General features: G+C 46.4%; 1 protein-coding gene across 3 annotated transcripts in view; it reads left to right on the top strand.

Moving 5' to 3' along the window:
* CUNH11orf24 (chromosome unknown C11orf24 homolog) overlaps positions 1-21,781 on the top strand; it is an 83,630-nt gene that overhangs the window by 44,952 nt on the left and 16,897 nt on the right. For all 3 annotated transcript variants that reach the window (XM_077455914.1, XM_077455921.1, XM_077455918.1), the window contains 3 exons: positions 10,204-10,271; positions 16,852-17,044; positions 20,541-20,654. In XM_077455914.1, coding sequence (XP_077312040.1) covers positions 16,906-17,044; positions 20,541-20,654 — 253 coding nt within the window. In that variant the 5' untranslated portion in view covers positions 10,204-10,271; positions 16,852-16,905. The remainder of the gene's footprint in view (positions 1-10,203; positions 10,272-16,851; positions 17,045-20,540; positions 20,655-21,781) is intronic.

Raw genomic sequence — 21,781 nt, 5'->3', positions numbered from 1 at the left:
CGACAGCAATTGTGAGTTGGCCTAGTCATTAACCACTTGCCATCCAGGCCAATGCTGACATTTCTCTCCTACATGTGATTGTAGCCGTATTGGTGCAATTGTGACAGAGAAAATTGAGTACTGTCCATGATGCTTTCTCTTATAGTCCCCGACCGACACAGCTCCTCTCTGTAACTAAATGGGTTTATTAGCCTGCCACTAGGAGAAACTAGGCAGAATTGTAGCGCAATACACAGAATTGTCAGTACCGCCCAGGGGGTGGACCCTGTGCTAAAAACCCTCCCTACTGCCCCAGCAGCTTCAGTTTTTATTTTGCCTAGTGAAGAATGACCTAGGAACCCTGCGGGCCCTTCGGTCCATTTGTTTTTATTTTTTATTTTTTTTACTTTTTTTGATGCAGGACTTATGCTTTTGCGCAAGATAGGTCTCCCAGCTCTTCAGGAATGGTAAGTACGGCTCTCCCTGCTTCGGTGGGGTGAGCAGCTGGGTATTCCCTGGGAGGTCGATTCGGGGGCCAACTCACCTCCTTCTCTTCTCTCCCACGTCCCTATCTTCCCTAGCCCCCCCCCCCCGTGGGCAAAACTTTTGCACTGCGAATTGGGAGAGCACAACAGGCCTCCCCTGTCTGCGTGGAACTAGCAGACCAACTAGTGCAAGCCCTTAAGTACGTCTGTGATGCGGCCCTGTATACTCTTATACTCTGTTATCCAGGGCTTCAGTGTCAGCTTTGGTGCTGAGGTGCCTGATTTAGCTAAAATGCTGCTTTGCTGACCAGGCATCTAAGAAAGCCCTGACGGATCTTCCCTTCCCGACCACCGGCTCTTTGGAGCCTCGTTGGATGACATTATAAAAAAAAATGCCACCGGTGTAAGAGTACCCTACTCCCGCAAGCCAGGAAGTCTAAGGAGCCACGCCGTAGGCAAGGGCCCTCTTTTTCTGCTCACAAGCGGCAGGACAGCCACGGACGAACAAAAGCGTCCCTGGCATCGGAAGCCTAGCAAGCCTGCGACAAAAGGTGCTACCGCATGACGGTTTGCCCCCCCCACCCGAGACACTGCTTATCTGACCAATGGGTCTGCGGTCTGATTTCCACAGGCTACAAGATAGTTTCTCTCTTGGCCGCCAAACAGATACTTCCCCTCCAGCATACCCGTGTCCCCGGTTCGCCGGGAGGCCCTGTTGGGGGCGGTAAGGGACTTGCTGAGTCGAGGGGTGGTTGTACCAGTTTCGGAATCGAACGCTTCCAGGGATTCTACTCAAATCTGTTTGTGGTTCCCAAGAAGGAAGGGGTACGTCCAATCTTGGACTTAAAAGACCTAAATCACTTCGTAAAAGTGCAGAGGTTCAGGATGGAATTCAGTTCGTTCAGTAGTCGCTGCACTCCATCAAGGGGACTCCCTGGCATCCTTGGACATCCAGGATGCGTACCTGCACATACCCATATGTCTGCAACATCAAAAGTTTCTGCGCTTTGCAGTTGGGGACACCCACTATCAGTTTGTGGCTCTACCATTTGGCCTGGCATCAGACCCCCCCCCCCCCCCCAGCCTTTACCAAGATATTGGCTCCAGTTTTGGCGTTGCTGCGACAACGCGGAATCGCGATCATGGGATATCTAGACTATCTCCTCCTGAGAGCATCTTTCACCTCAGAGTTGGAGGAGGGTGTTGCGATCTCCATGCAGACTTTGCAAGAATTTGGGTGGCTGTTGAACCTAAAGAAGTCGGTGGTTGTACCGACCCAGCGTCTGGAGTACCTAGGCTTGTTGCTGGACTCCAAGTAAGCGAGAGTCTTTCTCCCGACAGACAAGGTGCAGACCTCAGAGCCGCGATAAAACTACTGTGGAATCGCGAGCGGTCATCACTTCGCTTTTGCATGCTGGGACTCATGGTGGCCGCCTTCGAGGCCGTGCCGTATGCCCAGTTCCACACCAGGGTCTTGCAGAAAGATTTTGTCGAAATAGGACAAATCTCCGTTGTCCCTCGATCGCTCAATCCAGGTGAGCCAGTCCGTCGGACTCCCTGCTATGGTGGCTGAGATCCCCGGTGATTCGGTCAGGAAAGTCGTTCCTACCTCTCCAATGGACAGTGATCACAACAGACGCCGGCGGGGGGAGGGGTGGGGGGGTGGAGTGATGGGGATTCAGTCGGCTCAGGGACTCTGGTCGACGGAAGAATCCAAGTTGCCGATCGATCCTGCTCGAATTGAGAGCGATCAGGCTGTGCCTCCACACATGGTCGTTGAGTCTTCAAGGACGTCCGATTAGGGTACAGTCGGACAACGCCACGGCTGTGGCGTACATAAATTGCCAAGGGGGAACAAGGAGCTCAGCCGCTGCTCGGGAGGTCGCTCACATACTTCGGTGGGCAGAGCGACACGTACCGACCCTGTCGGCCATTTACATCCCGGGGGTGGAAAATTGGAAGGCGGACTATCTGAGTCGACAGATGCAGGACCCAGGAGAATGGGCATTGCATCTGGAGATATTCAGGCTGCTGTACCTGAAGTGGGGCACGCCAGATGTGGATCTATTGGCCTCCCGTCTCAATCAGAAGGTGCCCAGATTCGTGTCCAGGACAAGGGATCCGTGGGCTGACGCGCTGGTGGCTCCGTGGGATCAGTACCAGCTGATCTACGCCTTTCCTCCTCTAAAACTGTTGCCACGTCTGCTTCGCACAGTGGAAGCCGAGGGGATTCCAGTAATCCTGGTTGCCCCAGATTGGCCTCAGCGGCCCTGGTACGCAGACCTGGTGTGTCTGGTGGCAGACTCTCCCTGGCGACTGCCGCTGCAAGAGGACCTCCTATCTCAAGGTCCAATCTTTCACCCTGCTTTACTATTGCTGGCTTTAACAGCATGGCTATTGAGAGCCAGGTGCTGAGGAACCAGGGTCTGGCGGACTCGGTGATTCCAACTATGTTGAGGGCGCGTAAATCTTCATGGAAGATATACCATCGTACCTGGAAGGCCTACATTTCCATGAAAAGGATGGCATCCGCGCTCCTTTGTCTATATCTGTGAGCCTGATGTTTCTTCAGCAAGGAGTAGACCAGAAGTTGGTGTTAAGCACCATTAATGGGCAAATTTCAGCCTTGGCTGTCTTTTTTTTTTTTTTTTTTTTTTTTCCAGCGACCCCTGGCGTCTCACTAGTGAGTACCTTCGTTCAGGGGATACGACATGTAGTCCCTCCGGTGCGCCCGCCGTTACCCCCGTGGGATTTGAACCCGGTGTTGGCGCTTCAAAAGCTGCTGTTTGAAAACATCAGGGAGATTCCTCTGTTGACTCTTTCCCAGAAAGTGGTCTTTCTAGTGGCCATCACATCGGCCAGGAGGGTTTTGGAATTGGTGGCCTTGTCATGCAAGTTGCCTTATCTGGTCATCCACAGGGATAAGGTGGTCCTTTCTACCGAAGGTGGTTTCGGCGTTTCATATCAATGAGGACATTGTATTACCATTGTTGTGTCCTAACCCGAAGCACCCCAAGGAGGTGGCCCTTCACGCTCTCGATGTGGTTAGGGCTCTGAAGGTGTACTTATCTGCCACGGCTCCCTTTTGGAAGTCAGACTCACTGTTGGTTTCGGTGGCTGGTCCAAAGAAGGGTATGGCGGTCTCGTCGACCACCATTTCCAGGTGGATCAGACAGATTGTAATCCAAGCCTACGCCTTGAAGGGGCAGGTGCCCCCCTTTCCAGTCACTGCCCACTCTACAAGAGCAATCAGAATGTCTGTCGCTCAGGTGTGTGTAAGACAGCGACCTGGTCGTCTGTCCATACATTTACCAAGTTCTACAAGGTAGACGTCAGTGCATCGGCTGATGCCTGTTTTGGCCACAAAGTTTTGCAGGTGGCCGTGTAGTTGCAATTCTATATATGCAATTGAGATTTTTTTTCCTGGTTTTTCGATAACGCAGTACTGTTTTGTTAATGCACGGTTGCATTACTTCCGCAATGTTGCGGTCTTGGATCGCTCCAGTTGAGGATACCCGGTTTTATGCTGGTGGTTTTTCCACACACTGCTGTTTTTTTGTCGGTTTAGTTTCACTAGTTCCCACTGGGCATGGTGGATGAAGTTTTTATGCTGTTTTTCCCACCCCTCGTTTGGCACTGCTTGGGGACGTCCCATTTAGTTAGAGAGGAGCTGTGTCGGTCGGTGAATATAAGAGAAAATAGGATTTTTGTACTCGTCAAATCCTTTTCGCTGTAATTCACCGACCAACACAGCACCCACCCCTCCTTTTCTCTACGCTGTACTGCTTGTTGACGTACTGAAGCTGCTGGGGCAGCAGGGAGGGAGGGTTGTTGGCACAGGGTCCACCCCCCGGGGCGGTACTGACCATTTTGCCTAGGTTTCTCCTAGTGGCAGGCTAAACCTATTTAGTTACAGAGAGGAGCTGTGCCGGTCGGTGACTTACAGAGAAAAGGATTTTACGGTGAGTACAAAAGTCCTATTTATTTTATTTTTTTTCTTGCACTAACATACCCCAAAAGCTTGTCCTGAAAAATTGTATGTTAGTGCAAATTAAATAAAGTATCACGGACAGTACTCTATTTTCTCTCCTACATGCAAAATTATTTATTTATTTTCTGTTTTGAGTTAGAGGAGGTCTAGGGCTTGAATTATTGCTCTCGCTCTAACGTTTTCATATGTGGGTGGGACTTGTGTATGCATTTTGCTTCTGTGTGCGAGCACACAGGGACAGGGGCACTTTACTTTACTTTAAAATTGTCCAAAAAAAAAGTAAAGGATAAAAAAAATTTTGATCACTTTTATCACTATTACAAGGAATGTAAAAGACTAAAATAAATGATCTCGGCTTCCGAGCCGAGGTGGCGCTATTTGTTTGAATGCAGAGGTTGAGCATGACGTCATAAAATCGCGCCCCGGCCTCCAAACGATCATAGACTGGCGCCCATCTGGTCGGCCGGAAACCTCTATGGTGAAAGAAGCATCAGGGGGAGGGACGTCGCCTCTCACCGCCCGTAAGAAGAATGATCATGCGGCGGAACAGCCACGATGATCATTCTTGTGGTGTATAGAATCACCAGCTGAAAAAGACTATCGGAAAGATGCCTGTAGCTGCAGGCATCCGTCAGATATACCAGCACAAAGTCAAGGACGTCATAGGACGTACCTTGGGCGGGAAGTGATTTAAGGGGGAAAATCCTTCCGGGGCTGAAGTGTTAAAAAATAAAAATTTTAAAAATTAAAATCCTGCCCAAAATATACTGACCATGACCCAAATACTAACCCTGACAGGCATCTGTCTGCTTATTAGGAACATTAGCACTTTTTGTGAAAAGTTTTAGGTTCTGTTCACACTTGACCGTAGCGGAAACCTGAGCATTTTTGCAAATGTGCTAAAACTCTTTATTTTTTAATGGCACCCCAAACATGGGTAGTAGTCACGTGTTGTGCAATGACCTCTTCTGTGCGAAAGAGGCGTGATGCAAAAGGTGCTTGGCTCATGTCCAAAATTTGGTACATGAACTGCTTTAGCACGTTTTTGAGCAAAAGGTGGCCTCTTCAAATGGTGCTGCTCCAAACACTCGAAAAAAAGCACCATCAGGTGCTGGCTATGGAGCCAAGTGGACACAGGCAAGCTGGGCTCTGAGCTCCTTGCTGACTGAGTAGCCCTGCCAGCATTCAGTGAATCATCCAGGGGTGGTAATCCATGTCTGTGCAGCGAAGGTCAAAGAAAACTGCCAGTGATCCATCCCAGCAGGATTTGCGGAGATATCTTGCCCCATTGGCCACTCCTATTACCTGTCGTTCCCGCTGTACCAAATACCGGCTCTCTGAGCATGGCCCAGACTAAGACCACCACTAAGAAGCAGGAAGTGTCTACACCAAAAAGCCCTGCTGCATTGGACCGTTCTGGGCAGCAATCTGTCTCCCCCACAACTGCCTCTGCAAGGCCACCTGTATCAAGTGGCGCCAGCTGAGCCTCTGTATATAGACTCTGTTCCAGTCATTTCAACTCTGGGGCTTCAATCCAGAAGAGCCCTCCCTACTAAAGCTGATCTGAATACCTGGGCAGCACAGATTAAGGAGGCTTTTAGGCTGGAAGTGGACACTATCAAACAGTAAGCATCAGGCATGCCAACTACAGCAACTATGCACTCCGTTAGATGAGCTAGAGAAAATGCAGGTCCCTCAGTGTCAAGCCCTTGTAGCCATCTGATTGAGAATGCAAGATGCGGAAAACTGCTCTAGAGAGAGAGGAAAAAAAGCCCCAAAAAAACAATGCATTAGTGTCGCTCAAGTGTGATCGGGGGCTTTGTTCGTTTTTAAATCTTCTTATGACATAAATGACTATATTTTATGAAAATTCATACATTACAATCATTATTTAACTGTTTGTGAAAGTATAACCCATTTCTTATGCCAAAATAGAGACCACCATTAACTAGATCCTGCCAGTAACCTAGGGTGACAAGCTTGCTCACTGTACTGTTACTGGACTTTATAGGGTATTTACTGGCAGAAAAAAAGTTTTACTATACAAAGGTAAAACAAGGGCAGAGAATTTAATAGATGGAAATTTGAAAAAAAAAAAGACTGTACCCACCAGAAAGCTGATGGGCACGGTGAAAGCAAACAACGAAGTATACCCAAATGCCAATATATAGAAGAAGAAATAAAATTTGTTTAATAAATATCCCACTTGTATCAAAAATGTGTACATTTTGTTTTTGATGTGTGAAGACCCTTCCTTGAATATGCCATGTCTAAGAAACACTGAACAAAGTCTGGTGATTAGCAGAAACTGCAAACCAGTATCACCTGAATAAACAAACACCGTGTTGGTCCATTTTAGCATGATTGGAAACCATTCACAAGGAAGACTGTGACCGTTAACTGATCATTCCAAATAAGTAATATCTAAAGGAAAAAAATGAAAACAAACTAGGTGGCAAACGTAGAATAACAGATCGTATTAAAAAAAAAAAAAATAATCCAGGTCCATGTTAAGACCCCTTAGAAACATAGTATTTAAAGCGGAGCTCCACCCTTCATAGATTGTTTGTTTCTTTATCAGTGGGCAAACGTACAAAGTCTACAGGGGATCAAATACTCCCCCCCTCATTGTAGTGCAAGACCTCCATATGGTATTGGTAATTCTAAAAGAAAATTGTATAATGTATGGTCAACCCAAGTGTAGTTAGTGGCTGGCTGTTTTATGCTACAAACTTGCTGTACAAAGCCCTCCTGCATGGAAAGGTTTTTTTCAGCCCTGCTAAATAAAAGTGCAAAACAACCCTACTTGGACTTTTTTGGGGGCCCGTCTCATGCATGCTTTATTGCTGCTTCTTTCTCCTTCATCTTCTCCTTCATCTTCTCCTTCATCTTCTCCTTCATCTTCTCCTTCATCTTCTCCTTCATCTTCTCCTTTGTCTGCACCACAAATGCGCCTTGATAGCCCACAGCTGTGCTTTACAAAAACAAACAAACACTGCTTTGTATGGGCTGCTGGATTGGAATGACATCATTGTTCTTGTTAGAAAAAGAGATTGAGCTTTTCTTTTTTTAAGCTAGTTGTGATTCATATACACTGTTAAATTATTATTATACTGCATTCTTATTTTTGAGAGAATTTTTTTTATTTATTTATTTTTTTGAGTCAGTAAAAATTAGTTCAGGCATACATATTTCTGACTACAGCATTTTAGTAATCTTAATTTCCTAAAATGAAATGTGAAAAACTGTAAAGGTTGAGAAACAATGAGCAACATAGGCAGTCCCCCACTTTCACCATTTCCCTTCTTAAAACGGTATTAAACCCAAAACAAACATTGTATATATTGCAGCCTTAGCTGTAGTGAATGTATTCATTTTATATATTTTTTAGCCTTTTCTCTGTTTTGCACCTGGTGATCTCACATGCTGTATTGGTGTAGGACTAGCAGATTTAAATACACAAAGTGAAGCTGAACTCTAGGTAAGGCTCTTTTCACATGGGGCTGTCTGTTTTAAACTACTCCGCTTGCTCGGGGGGGTCATTCCATTGATCCCTGCTTAGCTGGCGGATGACAAGCCTATCTCCGCACTCTGTGCAGAGACAGGCCCTTCAGTCCGCTCTCCCCTAAGAGCCGGTTCACACAGGGGCGACACGACTTCCAGGACGACTTTGTGAGGCAACTTGGAGACGACTTGAACACGACTTAGACACGACCTGGTGCAACTTGCAACATGACTTTAAGTCGCCCCAGGCCAAGCGACTTTTGCCGTGGTCAATCAGAGAATGAGCTCTGAAGGGGGAACTCCACGCCAAATTTATGAGAAAAAATTGGCGTGGGTTCCCCCTCCGAGAGCATACCAGGCCCTTAGGTCTGGTATGGATTCTAAGGGGAACCCCCTACGCCGAAAAAATGGCGTGGGAGGGGCCCCCCAGATCCATACCAGACCCTTATCCGAGCACGCTACCCGGCCGGCCAGGAAAGGGGGTGGGGACGAGCGAGCACCCCCCCTCCTGAGCCGTACCAGGCCGCATGCCCTCAACATGGGGGGGTGCCTTGGGGAAGGGGGGCCCGCGCAGCCCCCCCCCACCCCAAAGCACCTTGACCCCATGTTGATGAGGACAAGGGCCTCTTCCCGACAACCCTGGCCGTTGGTTGTCGGGGTCTGCGGACGGGGGGCTTATCGGCCCCTCACCCTATGTGAATGCGTATGGGGTACAATGTACCCCTACCCATTCACCTGTAAAAAAAAAAAAAAACACAACACACAAGGGTTAAAGTAGTTTATTGCACAGCTCCGGGGGTCTTCCGTCTTCGGGGGTCTTCTCGCCGGACTCTTCCGCTATCTTCTGCTAGCTCTTTTGCTAGCGGAGGAGCCCGGCTTTCTTCATCGCCGCCGCCCTCTTCTTCCGACTTCGGGGGTCTTGTCCCCCTCTTCGGTTCTTCTTGCCACCGCGCCTTCTTCTAGCTCTTTTACAGGCAGTGGCCCGGTCTTCTGTCGCCGTCTTCTGTTCTTCTCTTCAGATGTTGCCTTGTCGCTGCCTCGGCTCACAGTGGCAAGAGGATGCTGGGACTGTGACATCATAATGGGCTCATTCACTCATTCACATAGGGTAGGGGGCCGGTATCCGGGGGCCCCCTTATTAAAGGGGGCTTCCGGATTCCGATAAGCCCCCCCGCCCACAGACCCCGACAACCAACGGCCAGGGTTGTTGGGAAGAGGCCCTTGTCCTCCTCAACATGGGGACAAGGTGCTTTGGGGTGGGGGGGGCAGCGCGGGCCCCCCTTCCCCAAGGCACCCCCCATGTTGAGGGCAGGCGGCCTGGTACGGCTCAGGAGGGGGGGTGCTCGCTCGTCCCCACCCCCTTTCCTGTCCGGCCGGGTAGCGTGCTCGGATAAGGGTCTGGTATGGATCTGGGGGGGACCCCCACGCCATTTTTTTCAGCGTAGAGGGTTCCCCTTAGAATCCATACCAGACCTAAGGGCCTGGTATGCCCTCGGAGGGGGAACCCACGGCAAATTTTTTTTTCATAAATTTGGCGTGGATTTCCCCCTTCAGAGCTGATAATTCCGTGAGAGTCGCCTCCGTATAGACGGAGATCCAACTTGTAGACGACCTCCATTGAAATCAACGGGTACCAGTCACCTACAAGTCAGCTTGAAGTAGTACAGGAACCTTTTCTGAAGTCGGAGCGACTTCAGTAGTGTGCATTAAGACTGCTCTCATTCACTTACATTGATTTTTACATGTTGTCCGACCTGAGACGACTAGGGGCGACCTGAAGTCGGATCTGAATCGCCCCTGTATGAACCAGCTCTTAGGGGAGATTGGATGATTATGGACCACCTGTACATTTTTATCTGATCCTCCAGACTGATGGAAAGTAGGACATCCATCCTACTTGCGGATCGGGGTGGACATGTCACAGCTGACATCCAACGCTCCATAGAGCTGTATGGAGCGACCGTTCAGATCCGCCTGAAAAAACGGACAGGCGGATCTGAACGGTCCATGTGTGAAAGGGGCCCAATACTTTATAAGCCGGTATAGCCTGCAGTTGTGTTTTTTTTTTTTTTTGTTTTTTTTTTTGTTTTTTTTTTTCGCTTTTATCCTTTTGGGGATAAAGGTTTTACATAAAAGCTGATCGTTTTATGTACTCCTGACAGTGTTAAATGAGCTGTGTCATCCCTGTAACTGCAAGAAAGCTTTTTAAAAATTATTTTCTTTTTTTTTTTTTTCTCAAAACAGACTTCCTGGTCAGATGATGATAGAGAGCCTAAAAAGGAAACAAATGCAGCCATCACATCCAAGAACTGGTAAGCTTCTATATAATACATGCTTAATTTGGGTTTAATACTGTTTTAAATGTGATTTACATCCACTCTACATATTAAAGTGGTTTCAAAGGCAGAAGGTTTTTTTTATCCTAATGCACTCTATGCATTAGGATAAAATGCCTTATGTGTGCAATAGCCTCCCCAGCACCCCTTAATACTTGAGCCCCATCTCTATCCAGCGACGTCCACGAGTGCCATCCAGGACTCTCCCTCCTAATTGGCTGAGACAGCAGTGGTGCCATTGGCTCTAACTGCTGTCAAAGTCAGCCGGAGAGAGGGGGTGGGGCCAAACTGAGGCTCCATGTCTGAATGGACAGGGGGAGCTGTGATTCAGCTCAGGTGCCCCCATAGCAAGCTGCTTACTGTGGGAGCACTCGACAGTAGGAAGGGGCCAGGAGAGTTGAAGAGGGACCCGAGAAGAGGAGGATCTGGGCTGCCCTGTGCAAAACTGCTTCACAGAGTAGGTAAGTATAATATGTTTGTAAAGTCAGTTTTTTCTATAAAAAATATCAATCACCTTAAGGCTGCCTGAAGACATCAAAGAAGCAGAGGTGCATGCATGATAGGATCATCACTCAATATCTGGGCCAGCTTCTCCTTTAACCGACAATCCAGTCCTTCAAAACCATAGCAATCACACAAGGTTTTCTAACTTATTTTTTTTTTTTTATATATACAGTTTTACACTCATTTTTGATAAGTCAGTAGAAGCATTCTAGGACGCAACTGAAAATGTGAGTTCAATGCAAAATATAGCAGCTCCCCTGTAATATAATGATTATATTTTGATCTACAGTAATATACAGTGTCTCTCAAAAGTGAGTACACCCCTCACATTTTTGTAAATATTATTAGATCTTTAAATGCGACAACACTGAAGAAATGACACTTTGCTACAATGTAAAGTAGTGAGTGTACAGCTTGTACAATAATGTAAATTTGCTGTCCCCTCAAAATAACGCAACACAGCCATTTAATGTCTAAACCGCTGGCAACAAAAGTGAGTACGCCCCTAAGTGAAAATGTTCAAATTGTGCCCAACGTGTCTATTTTTTCACTGCCTTAACCCTCTTGGGCATGGAGTTCACCAGAGCTTCACAGGTTGCCACTGGAGTCCTGTTCCACTCCTCCATGACAACATTGTGGAGCTGGTGGATGTTAGAAACCCTGTGCTCCTCCACCTTCCATTTAAAAGATTCCCCACAGATGCTCAATAGGGTTTAGGTCTGAAGACATGCATGGCAAGTCCATCACCTTTACACTTGGCTTCTTTAGCAAGGCATTGGTCGTCTTAGAGGTGTGTTTGGGGTTGTACTGCCCTGCGGCCCAGTCTCCTAAGGGAGGGGATCATGCTCTGCTTCAGTATGTCACAGTACATGTTGGCATTCATGGTTCCCTCAATGAACTGTAGCTCCCCAGTGCCGACAGCACTCATGCAGCCCCAGACCATGACACTCCCACCACCCTACTTGACACTAGGCAAGACTCGCTTGTCTTTGTACTCCTCACTAGGGATGAGCTTCGTGTTCGAGTCGAACGTACGTTCGACTCGAACATTGGCTGTTCGTCCGTTCGGCGAAATCCGAACTCTTGGTCCGTTCGCGTCAAAATTCGTGTGGCGCGCACGGCCCACAATGCACTGCGATGGCGAAGTGCATTGCTGGCTCATGATTGGCCAAGCATGCACTGTGACCCCGCATGCTTGGCCAATCGCAGCGCCAGCAGCGAGGAGAGCCATGATTGGCCACAGGCAGGATGCCTGTGGCCAATCATAGCTCAGGCTGTGTAGTGCACGCCCCACACTATATAAGGCCGCCTTTGAGGCAGCCTCGTGTAGTGTGTTGGCATCTGAAGCAGTGGGTGTTCTGTGTACCTTCAACACAGTTACACGCCGATCGTTTTTGGCTGATTTCCTATCTTGCTCTTGTGTAGTGGTTATTGTCTGTGCCCTGACCGCAGTATACACCACTATATTCACCTCACCTATATAGCTAGTGATCTATCTTTAATAATAGAGCTGGCAGTCAGTAGTGTTAGGAGATAGTGCGTGCTCTGTACCCAGTACATACCGCTATAATCCACCTACATAACTGTTCTCTATTTGAGCCCAATTGCCATCTGCAGGAGTTATTGGAAGTTGTGTGTGCTTCCAGCACAGCACAGTATACATCTGTATATACCCCTTTATCTCTGCTGTTTTCTGGTTATTGTCTGCGTGCCCTGACCGCAGTATACACCGCGATATTCACCTCAGCCTAAGGCCCAATTTTTCTGCCCCTGTTTAACAGGGGCGTTTAAGTACAGTTTTTGATGCAATGCTTTGCAGCAGGGCTAATTCCAGCAAAAAAACTAGAGTATATGGAAGAGGTTGCAGTGTGGTGGCACCAGCAGCAGTGCCTAAGGCCAAATTTTTCTGCCCCTGTTTAACAGGGACATGTAATTACAATTCTTGATATAATATTTCACAGGAGGGCCCCTTCCTGTGCCCACCCAGAGTAACGGTGAGGACTTATAGTGTTGTGGCACCAGCACCACAACCACCAAAGGTCAATTTTTCTACCACTGTTCAACAATGGCATGTAATTACAATTCTTGATATAATCGTTCACAGCAGGGCGCTCCAGCGCCCACCAAGAGTCACTTTGAGGGCTTACAATGTTGTGGCAAAACCAACACCTTGTTCCGCCATTTCTGCAGAGCATATAGGGCAGGCCCCTACTTTCAAACATCCAACTTACAAACATCAGACAGCAGCGAGATGAAAAAAGATGGACGAAAAAACAAATTATACAGGGGTGATAACCCTTCCCTATGTTTTCCAAAAAGCTTAAAAATAGTTTTTTTGACTGGAGCTACACTTTAAAAATGTATCAGTTGAAAATTACAAACAGATTCAACTTAACACAACAAACCTACACAGTCCCTGTCTTGTTTGCACCGCCTGTATACTGCTGTTCTGAGTATATAGGGCCTGGGGGCCACACGCATTTCCTTTTTTTAATATGGGTACAGGGTTCCCCTTAATATGCGTACAAGACCCAAATAGGCTGGTAATGGGCAGGGAGGGCTACCCATGCCATTTTTCTGAATGATTTTCAACCATATTGCAGGAACCAGATCTAACATTAAAACCGCAAGCAGTTTTAAATGGTGTTATTTCCGTTTAATGTCATTTTGTGCAGGGACTGTTCTAAACATGGGAAACACGTGGCACTTCACAGGCATACTACAGACACCCCCCAGGCACCATATTTAAAGGAATATTTCACTTTTTTTTTTCACTTTAATCGTCATTAAAATCAGTGCTCCCGCCAAAACGGCCGTTTTTAAAACTTTTTTTTGCATTGACCCATGTCCCCTGAGGCAGGAGGCAGGTCGCCAAACCCTTTTTAGGACAGTATCTTGCATATTAGCCGTTAAAATTAGCACTTTCCATTTCGAACGTTCGAGTCCCATAGACTTCAATGGGGTTCTAACGTTCGTAACGAACGTGGGGTCCGTTCGAAAGTTCTGGTGCGAACCGAACCGGGGGGTGTTCGGCTCATCCCTACTCCTCAGCTGGTTGCTGCTCCCACGCACGCTTGACACCATCTGAACCAAATTTTATCTTGGTCTCATCAGACCACAGGACATGGTTCCAGTAATCCATGTCCCTAATCTGCTTGTCTTCGGCAAACTGTTTGCAGGCTTTCTTGTGCATCATCTTTAGAAGAGGCTTCCTTCTGGGACGACAGCCATGCAGACCATGTTTAGAAAGAAATAGCTAAGGGGTTACCACAGCCAATGAACACTGTTAATAAATAGTTATGGGTCCTTTCACACGGGGCGGATCAGTTCTGATCCGCCCCGTGGATGTCCGTTTGCTCAGCGGGGATCACTCCGCCGATCCCCGCTGAGCAGGGAGATGACAGGTCTGTCTCCGCACACTGTGCAGGGACGGACCTGTCACAGCGCCGCTCTCCCCTATGGGAGATCGGATGACGACGGACCGCAGTGCCCGTCGTCACCCGATCCGATCCGCAGACGGATGGAAAAATAGCTTTTTCCTCCGTCACACTTTTTCGGATCGGAGCGGGTCGGATGTCAGCGGACTTGTCACCGCTGACATCCGACGCTCCATAGAGCTCTATGGAGCACCCGTTCAGGTCCGCCTGAAAAACTGACAGGCGGGCCTGAACGGGACGTTAGTGTGAAAGGGGCCTAATAGTTAAATCGTTTTTGGACATTTCAGAGGACTTTACCGGTACCAGAAAGAAACACTATAGTTTTACAAAAATAATTGTTTAATGTTACAAAATGGATAAAAATAATGCAGTGTGTGGCATCTGGTCTGAGCACTGACAGGCTGAGCGCCCCCCCCCCCCCCCCCAAATCCCTTCAACCTCTGCAGCAATGCTGGCACCACTCATACGTCTGTTTCCCAAAGACGACCTCCTGTATATGACCCTGAGCATGTGCACTCAACTTCTTTGGTCGACCATGACGAGGCCTGTTCTGAATGTAACCTGTCCTGTTAAACCACTGTATGGTCTTGGCCACCCTGCTGCAGCTCAGTTTCAGGGTCTTGGCAATCTTCTTATAGCCTAGGCCATCTTTATGTAGAGCAACAATTATTATTTTTTTTTCAAATCCTCAGTTCTTTGCCATGAGGTGCCATGTTGAACTTCCAGTGACCAGTAAGAGAGTGAGAGCGGGAACACCAAATTTAACACACCCGAGACCTTGTAACACTAATGAGTCACATGACATCGGGGAGGGAAAATTAGGAGGGTACTCTTTTGTTGCCAGCAGTTTAAAATAACTCAAGCAGCCATTAATGTCTAAAGGGACAGCAAATTTACACTTGTTCAAGCTGTACATTCACTACTTTACATTGTAGCAAAGTGTAATTTCTTCAGTGTTTTCACATGAAAAGATTAAATATTTACAAAAATGTAAGGGGTATACTCTCATTTGTGAGATACTATATATAGAGAAAACAGTCTCCCTCACTTTTCTCCTGCAGCAGCTGAAATTCCGCTTCTGCTACTCCCCTCTGGCAGGCATTCTGTGACTCCAGGAAGAAAATGGAGGGAATTTATTCCCCTATATGCTGCCTCTCCTATCCAGGTCCTGCTGCCCCTTGGCCCCTGTGTACTCGCCTCCCTCCCTCCCTCCCTCCCTCCCTCCCTCCCTCCCTTCCTCCCTCCCTCCCTCCCTCCCTCCCTCCCTTCCTTCCTTCCTTCCTTCCTTCCTTCCTTCCTTCCTTCCTTCCTTCCTTCCTTCCTCCCCTTCCTTCCTCCCCTCCCTTCCTTCCTTCCTCCCCTCCCTTCCTTCCTTCCTCCCCTCCCTTCCTTCCTTCCTCCCCTCCCTTCCTTCCTCCCCTCCCTTCCTTCCTTCCTTCCTCCCCTCCCTTCCTTCCTTCCTTCCTTCCTTCCTCCCCCTCCCTTCCTTCCTTCCTTCCTTCCTTCCTTCCCCCCCCTCCCTTCCTTCCTTCCTCCCCTCCCTTCCTTCCTTCCTTCCTTCCTTCCTTCCTCCCCTTCCTTCCTTCCTTCCTTCCTCCCCTCCCTTCCTTCCTTCCTTCCTTCCTCCCCTCCCTTCCTCCCTCCTCCGTTATTGGTACCGATGCTTCCTCTGGGGGCGTTCAAGCATGCTTGCTTTCAAGCCCTCCTCTGTGTGTCTATGGGAGAGACCGAGCATGTCTCAGTCCTGCCCACCACTCTCTCCTCACTGGCAGTGATTGACAGCAGCAGGAGCCAATGTCTGCTGCTTTCTCAGCCAATCGGGAGGGAGAGATCCAGGAGAGCCGCTACTTTCTTACCCAAGCCATCTCTATCCAGGAATGTGCAAGTATTGTGGGGCTGGCGGGGGGAGCTGCACACTGAATATTTTTTACCTTCATGCATAGAATGCATGAAGGTAAAAAAAACATTTACAACCACTTAAGACTTTTCCGCAAGAATATTAAAAATAAGTAGCAGCTTTTTTTTTTTTTTTTTTTAACTAATGCTATGTGACTTGGAAAACACAAGGAACATAAAATGGATATTATCGAATTGGACTGCAACAAAAAAAACTTTTTATAAGGCCCCTTTCACACATGCGGACGATATGTCCGTATTTCATCCATCCGTTTGCGGATGAAATACGGGCATACATTCATCCCTATGGGATAGCGGGTGTCTGCGGATGAACATCCGCAGACACCCGATTTCGTCCGCCTCCGCTACTGTCCGATTCTGCAGACTGAGGAAAATCCTGTTTTTCTATCCGTCTGCAGAGCGGATCGGATGAACACGGACAGACGGTCCGTGCGCATCCGATCCCCATAGAGGAGAGCGGAGAGCTGACAGGGCGGTCCCCGCACAGTGTGCGGAGACCGCCCTGTCCGCAGCCAGCTCAGCGGGGACAATGGAGCGATCCCCGCTGAGCGAGCGGATCATTACTGATCCGTCCCGTGTGAAAGGGGCCTAAAGAGTACATACTCTTCATCTAATAACAGCTACACTTTAACTTAATCAGCCTCCCAGGTGATTGATTTCTACGAATATTAACATATGTTTTTCTTGTGTGTTCATAGCCATTATGCCACATTGAAGTAGTCGTCCACTTGACTTGGAAGAGTGTGACCACAATGTGGAGGAGCCTAATACTCTTCTGCTGTGCGATCCTGTGCCTTTCTGAAGGCAGGTTTAATACATTATCACACCATGAGCTAAGCCTGCTACCACCAGAGAAGTGTCAAAAACGGTGCTTAGTTCATGTAGCTTCAGGTATGGTGTTTTTATTGACAGCTGTTGATTCCCTCCTGTTGTCAATTTTTCTGTCTTTTAAAGTAGAATTTCAAGTTTATTGTTACAAGGCCAAGCCAAGTTTCCATTACGACTGATGCAGCCGCTGTATACTATACTATACTATACTATACTGTAGTGGTAGTAACCACATTCAGTAGATGCTGTGTTCTGCCAGCGGTACAGGTGACTGTCTGCTGCCACAACTAAAGTGGGCCTGAATGCTTCTCCGTTCGTTTTCTTTTATCAGTGAATACAAGGCTTTCTCTGACAGAGGTGGAAAAGTGGACAGATGACCTCACAATTTCCACCTCAGTCAGAGGAAGCCTTATATTCATAAAGAAACATGCAGGCAAACTTAAAGAGGAACTGCAGTCTGCTCACATAATTTGTTATAAAAACATATTTGCCATTCTGAAGCTCCCACAACCACTTTGCATATTTAATATATACTGTGCTTTTGTACTTGCCAAACATGCTACAGAAATCTCCCTCCACTAATTCTGCCTGCATCCATTTTAACTGGGCAGCTGAAGCTGCTGCCTGTTCACTTCCTGGATTTACACAGACACACAGAGGTACACCTCCAGCTCTGCAGCTCTCATTGGCCCTCTTTTATGGTTCATCCCCACTCCCTCCTTGGCAAACTCTCGCACGGGAGTGAGACAGAGCTGTGTATGATGTAATAAGCCTAGGCTATTGCCCAGACAAACAGGAAGTGGGCTGTATAAGGTAGAAAAAAATGCTTTACTATCCAAAGTTAAAACCCCATGCAGAATATTTGAGATGGAAAGATGAAAAAATTACTGAAGGTCCACTTTAATTTCGTTCTGGCAGCAGACAGGAATGAGCCTGTACTGCTACGGAGCACAACCCCGCATAATGTATGTAGCTGATGCTACTACAGCACATATAACTAACTCCAGACCTTGTCATGTGGCCCTCGCAACTAGTTTTGCAAGCGGAACTATGTTTCGCCACCCCCCGACTCTCGCTCTTCACTCCTACTCCCCTCTGTAACTTGTAAACCCAAAAGCCGCCTGTGTTTACAAGGAACAACTTTTCTTTTAGCCGCTCCCCGGAACAAACAGATCACTTCATGCACTCATGGCAGGGCATGACTGGGACAGATGTCCAGAATCGGAGAGAATGATCTTCCTGCAAAGTGAAACCTACACAGGGAGGTACTAGAGCCGGTCCAGGTAGGAGAGAAAATACGAGGTAAGCTTTGGGGGGTTTAAAGTGGAGATCCACTCTTTCTGTGTTTATTGAAAGTCAGCAGCTACAAAAAAGTGTAGCTGCTGACTTTTAATAAATGCACACTAGCCTGTCCCACGGTCCAGCAATGTGGCTGCCCGAGCCCTCACTTCTCTCCCTGGTACCGAAATTGCAGGTGCGGGCACCTGACTGTAACAGCTTGCGGCTTCACCACAGGTGCGCACTGCACATGCACCAGTCGCACAGTGCCTCCCCATTGGTCCGGCAATCTTCTGAGACCTGTGACATGTCCCAGAAGATTGCAAGGAGAGAGGGGGAGAGGAGAACTGTGGCAGCTCGAGCGAAAGTGGGAGCAGATACCTGTCAAAACTAGGAGTGCTTAAAATGGAACTTCCCCTTTTGTGTGGCGCTCCACTTTAAGTTGATGTTGCACATTGTGCAAAGTGCACCCCTGAATCCTGCTTGTACACAGCACACCCCTAAACCCTACACTCTGTACATAGCTCACTCTTGAACCCTCCAATCTGTACATAGTGCTTCCCTACACCTTGAACTTTGTACATGGCGTACTCCTGAATTCTGCACGCAGTACGTAGTGTAATTCTGAACTCTGTACATAGCACGCTCCTGAACTCTGCACTCTGGACGTAGTGCACACTTCAGACACAACCAGCTCTTTAAGGGCAACTATACTACTGATGCAGCCCACAATGAAATTTGCGTTTGAAACCCCTGTACTACAGTATAGTAGAGTTGCCGCATCAGTCCACAATGGAAATAGTTTCAATAAGCTTGGCCCAAACAAAATATTTAAATCCAAAGTAAATCTGGAATTCCACTCCATAAGAATTGTATGTATCGAGTTGTCATGAATTGTTTTAGATGAACAAAGATCTCTTCTGTTAAAAGCAAATTTTTTTTTTTTTTGTATTCGAACTGTGATGAAATGTGTGCACAGATTTGAATGTTATCTTTAGGGCTGCGACGAACTATTATTTTCATAATCGATTAGTTGGCCGATTTAAAAAAAAAAAAAAAAAAAAAAAAAAAAAAATAGTGGGTCAAATTGACGTTCATTTTCAACCACAGTGACGGAAAAATTCGGAAATAGAAAACTTCTTAGTCAAAGGAATTTTCAGACAGACAATGTATGTGGTTTTCGTTTAGACATTACATTCATTTTAAAAACAATTGAAAATTTCAAACAAAATTCTTTCATTCAGTGAATGTACAAAGATTTTTCGTCTGAATATTCTCATCTGAAAATTGATCTGCAAAAAGCACCAATAAACTCATAGATGTGAACCAGATCTGAGACGTTTAGTAACATAATGGGGTTAAAAAAACTAAAATGAGCCCTTTATAGTAGAAAAAAAGCAGATAATCACTACTGGAAGGGGTTCATTTTTTTTTTTTTTGCTGTAGAACAGTGAAAGTAATATTTACAGTAGCACTTATTTTTCTTTTTGTACTATAAAGGGCTCATTTTTATATTTTTTTTAATTTATTTTTTCCCCAAAATGTGACTGGCGATTAATCGATTAATTTCATAATAGATTAGTTGTTGATTAATCGATTAGTTGTTTCAGCCCTCGTTATCTTCACCTGTGCCTTCCAGACTGCCCCTCTACCTTGTAATAACTTGTACTCCCTACAGTGACTCAAAGCCACTGACAAGGAACAAGTATGAAGAATCTAGCTTGGCTGCAGATTTGTATCACTTTTATGAATTGTAGTATTGAAGGCCGAACCATTGTGTTTAGGAGGAGGTCAGCAAAGGCAGCGCATACAGTATGAAGGCAGACTCAAATGCTACAGTGTTTTGTTTTTGTCAGCTTGCTCACAGGACAAATGTAAACCCTGGAGTGGAATAGGATATCTCAGCATAGATTTGTATTTTATAGACTGTCTTAATCATAAAGGGTTTAAAAAGCGAAATAAAGTTAGTGTACAGGTAACAGAAAACCTCTAACTTGAAAATGTGCTGCAAAATTAATAAAAATGTTGTCATGCATATACAGTACACGTTGGGCATTTTGGATACGTTATCAGTATGCATAATGCATGAGGGGGCAGTTGGATGATGGCGTGAGATACAATAAGGGGAAGTAATCCTAAAATAAAAAAGAATTGTAAGCTCAATTGGAGGAGAAATCTGGCATGTGTAAAGCAGTGGCATTAAAATGTTGTTGGTTTGGTTTTTGTATATATTTTTTTTCTTGTTACATTTAAAATAATATTGTGTGAAATCTTCTTTCAGATGACAGTCACAATTGTTCCAGGCCACTAGTACATCAATACTGGTGTGTCCTAAGGCATTGCATCCATGTGTGCAGGGAAACTGAAGTAAAGAATATCAAAGGGGAACCTTTTGGCAAGTATCTGTTATTGAAGTAATTTGATAGAAAGAACACCCTACTTTCATTCTTTAAACAGATGGCGTTTTTTTTTTCTGTTATGTTGTATTCCGTTCTATTTGCTTGACTTGTTCACATTTACTTATTTTACTTCCTATGCATTACAGTGTCCTCAATGCAAGAACATTCTGTGCATCTTTCAGATGTTCATTACATTGCCCCCCCCCCCCCCCCCCTGCAGATGGCATGATGTACTGAATGATGGACGTGCGCCCCAAAAACGCAAATGAGTACTCCCCTTCCTTCCATGCCCACACGTGGGTAGTCTGATTCCTTTCACTCTTGCTGCAAGAATGGGAACCCCCGCGGGTAGGGGAACTCAAGTGACTGCCTTACATTTTTTTTTTTTTTTTTCCTCTGATATTTAGGGCACTTTTACACTGGGGCGGGGGCGTCTGCGCTATTCTTAGCAGCACTTTTCGGCCACTAGCGGGGCATTTTTAACCCACGCTAGTGGCCGAAAAAGGGTTAAAAGTGCCGCCAATGGCTGGGGCATTCTTAGGAGCTGTGTATTCATCACTCCCGCAATGCCCCAAAGATGCTTTTTGCAGGACTTATTTTTTATTTTATTTTTCCCCATCCCCCCCATCCCCCATCCTGCAAGCGCACTGCTCCAGTGTGAAAACACTCGGGCTTTCACACTAGGGTGGCAGGGGAGGTGTTTTTCAAACACTTTAAAGGTGTGAAAGTAGCTTTTGTAGTAGTGGTTGTAAAGGCAGAAGGTTTTTTTTTTTTTTTTATCTTAATGCATTGTATGTTTTTGATATAACATGTTTGTAAAGTCTAGTTTTTTTTTTTTAAGTTTAAAAATAACAATCACTTTAATATAGACTGAAGGAGAATTTTTGGCCAAAGAAGGCTTAAGAGTTGCTAAAAAATTTCTGTAGTTCTATAAAACGCAAATAGCGTGTTATACTTGGAAATTTTATTACAAATTAAATCATGAAGATGGTCTCCACCCCAAATTATTATGAATTTTTTTATTTTATTTTTTTAAATGGCCAAGTTAGAGTCCTGACTTCCATCCCATGTTTTGTACGATTACCGTATATACTCGAGTATAAGCTGAGATTTTCAGCCTCTT

This window comes from Lithobates pipiens, unplaced genomic scaffold, assembly GCF_037356315.1.
Source record: "Lithobates pipiens isolate NorthernLeopardFrog02 unplaced genomic scaffold, aLitPip1_a1.2 Scaffold_10, whole genome shotgun sequence".
Taxonomy (NCBI): Eukaryota; Metazoa; Chordata; class Amphibia; order Anura; family Ranidae; genus Lithobates; species Lithobates pipiens.
The sequence above is the reverse complement of the archived record's forward strand: the minus strand, read 5'-3'. Positions and strand labels throughout refer to the sequence as shown.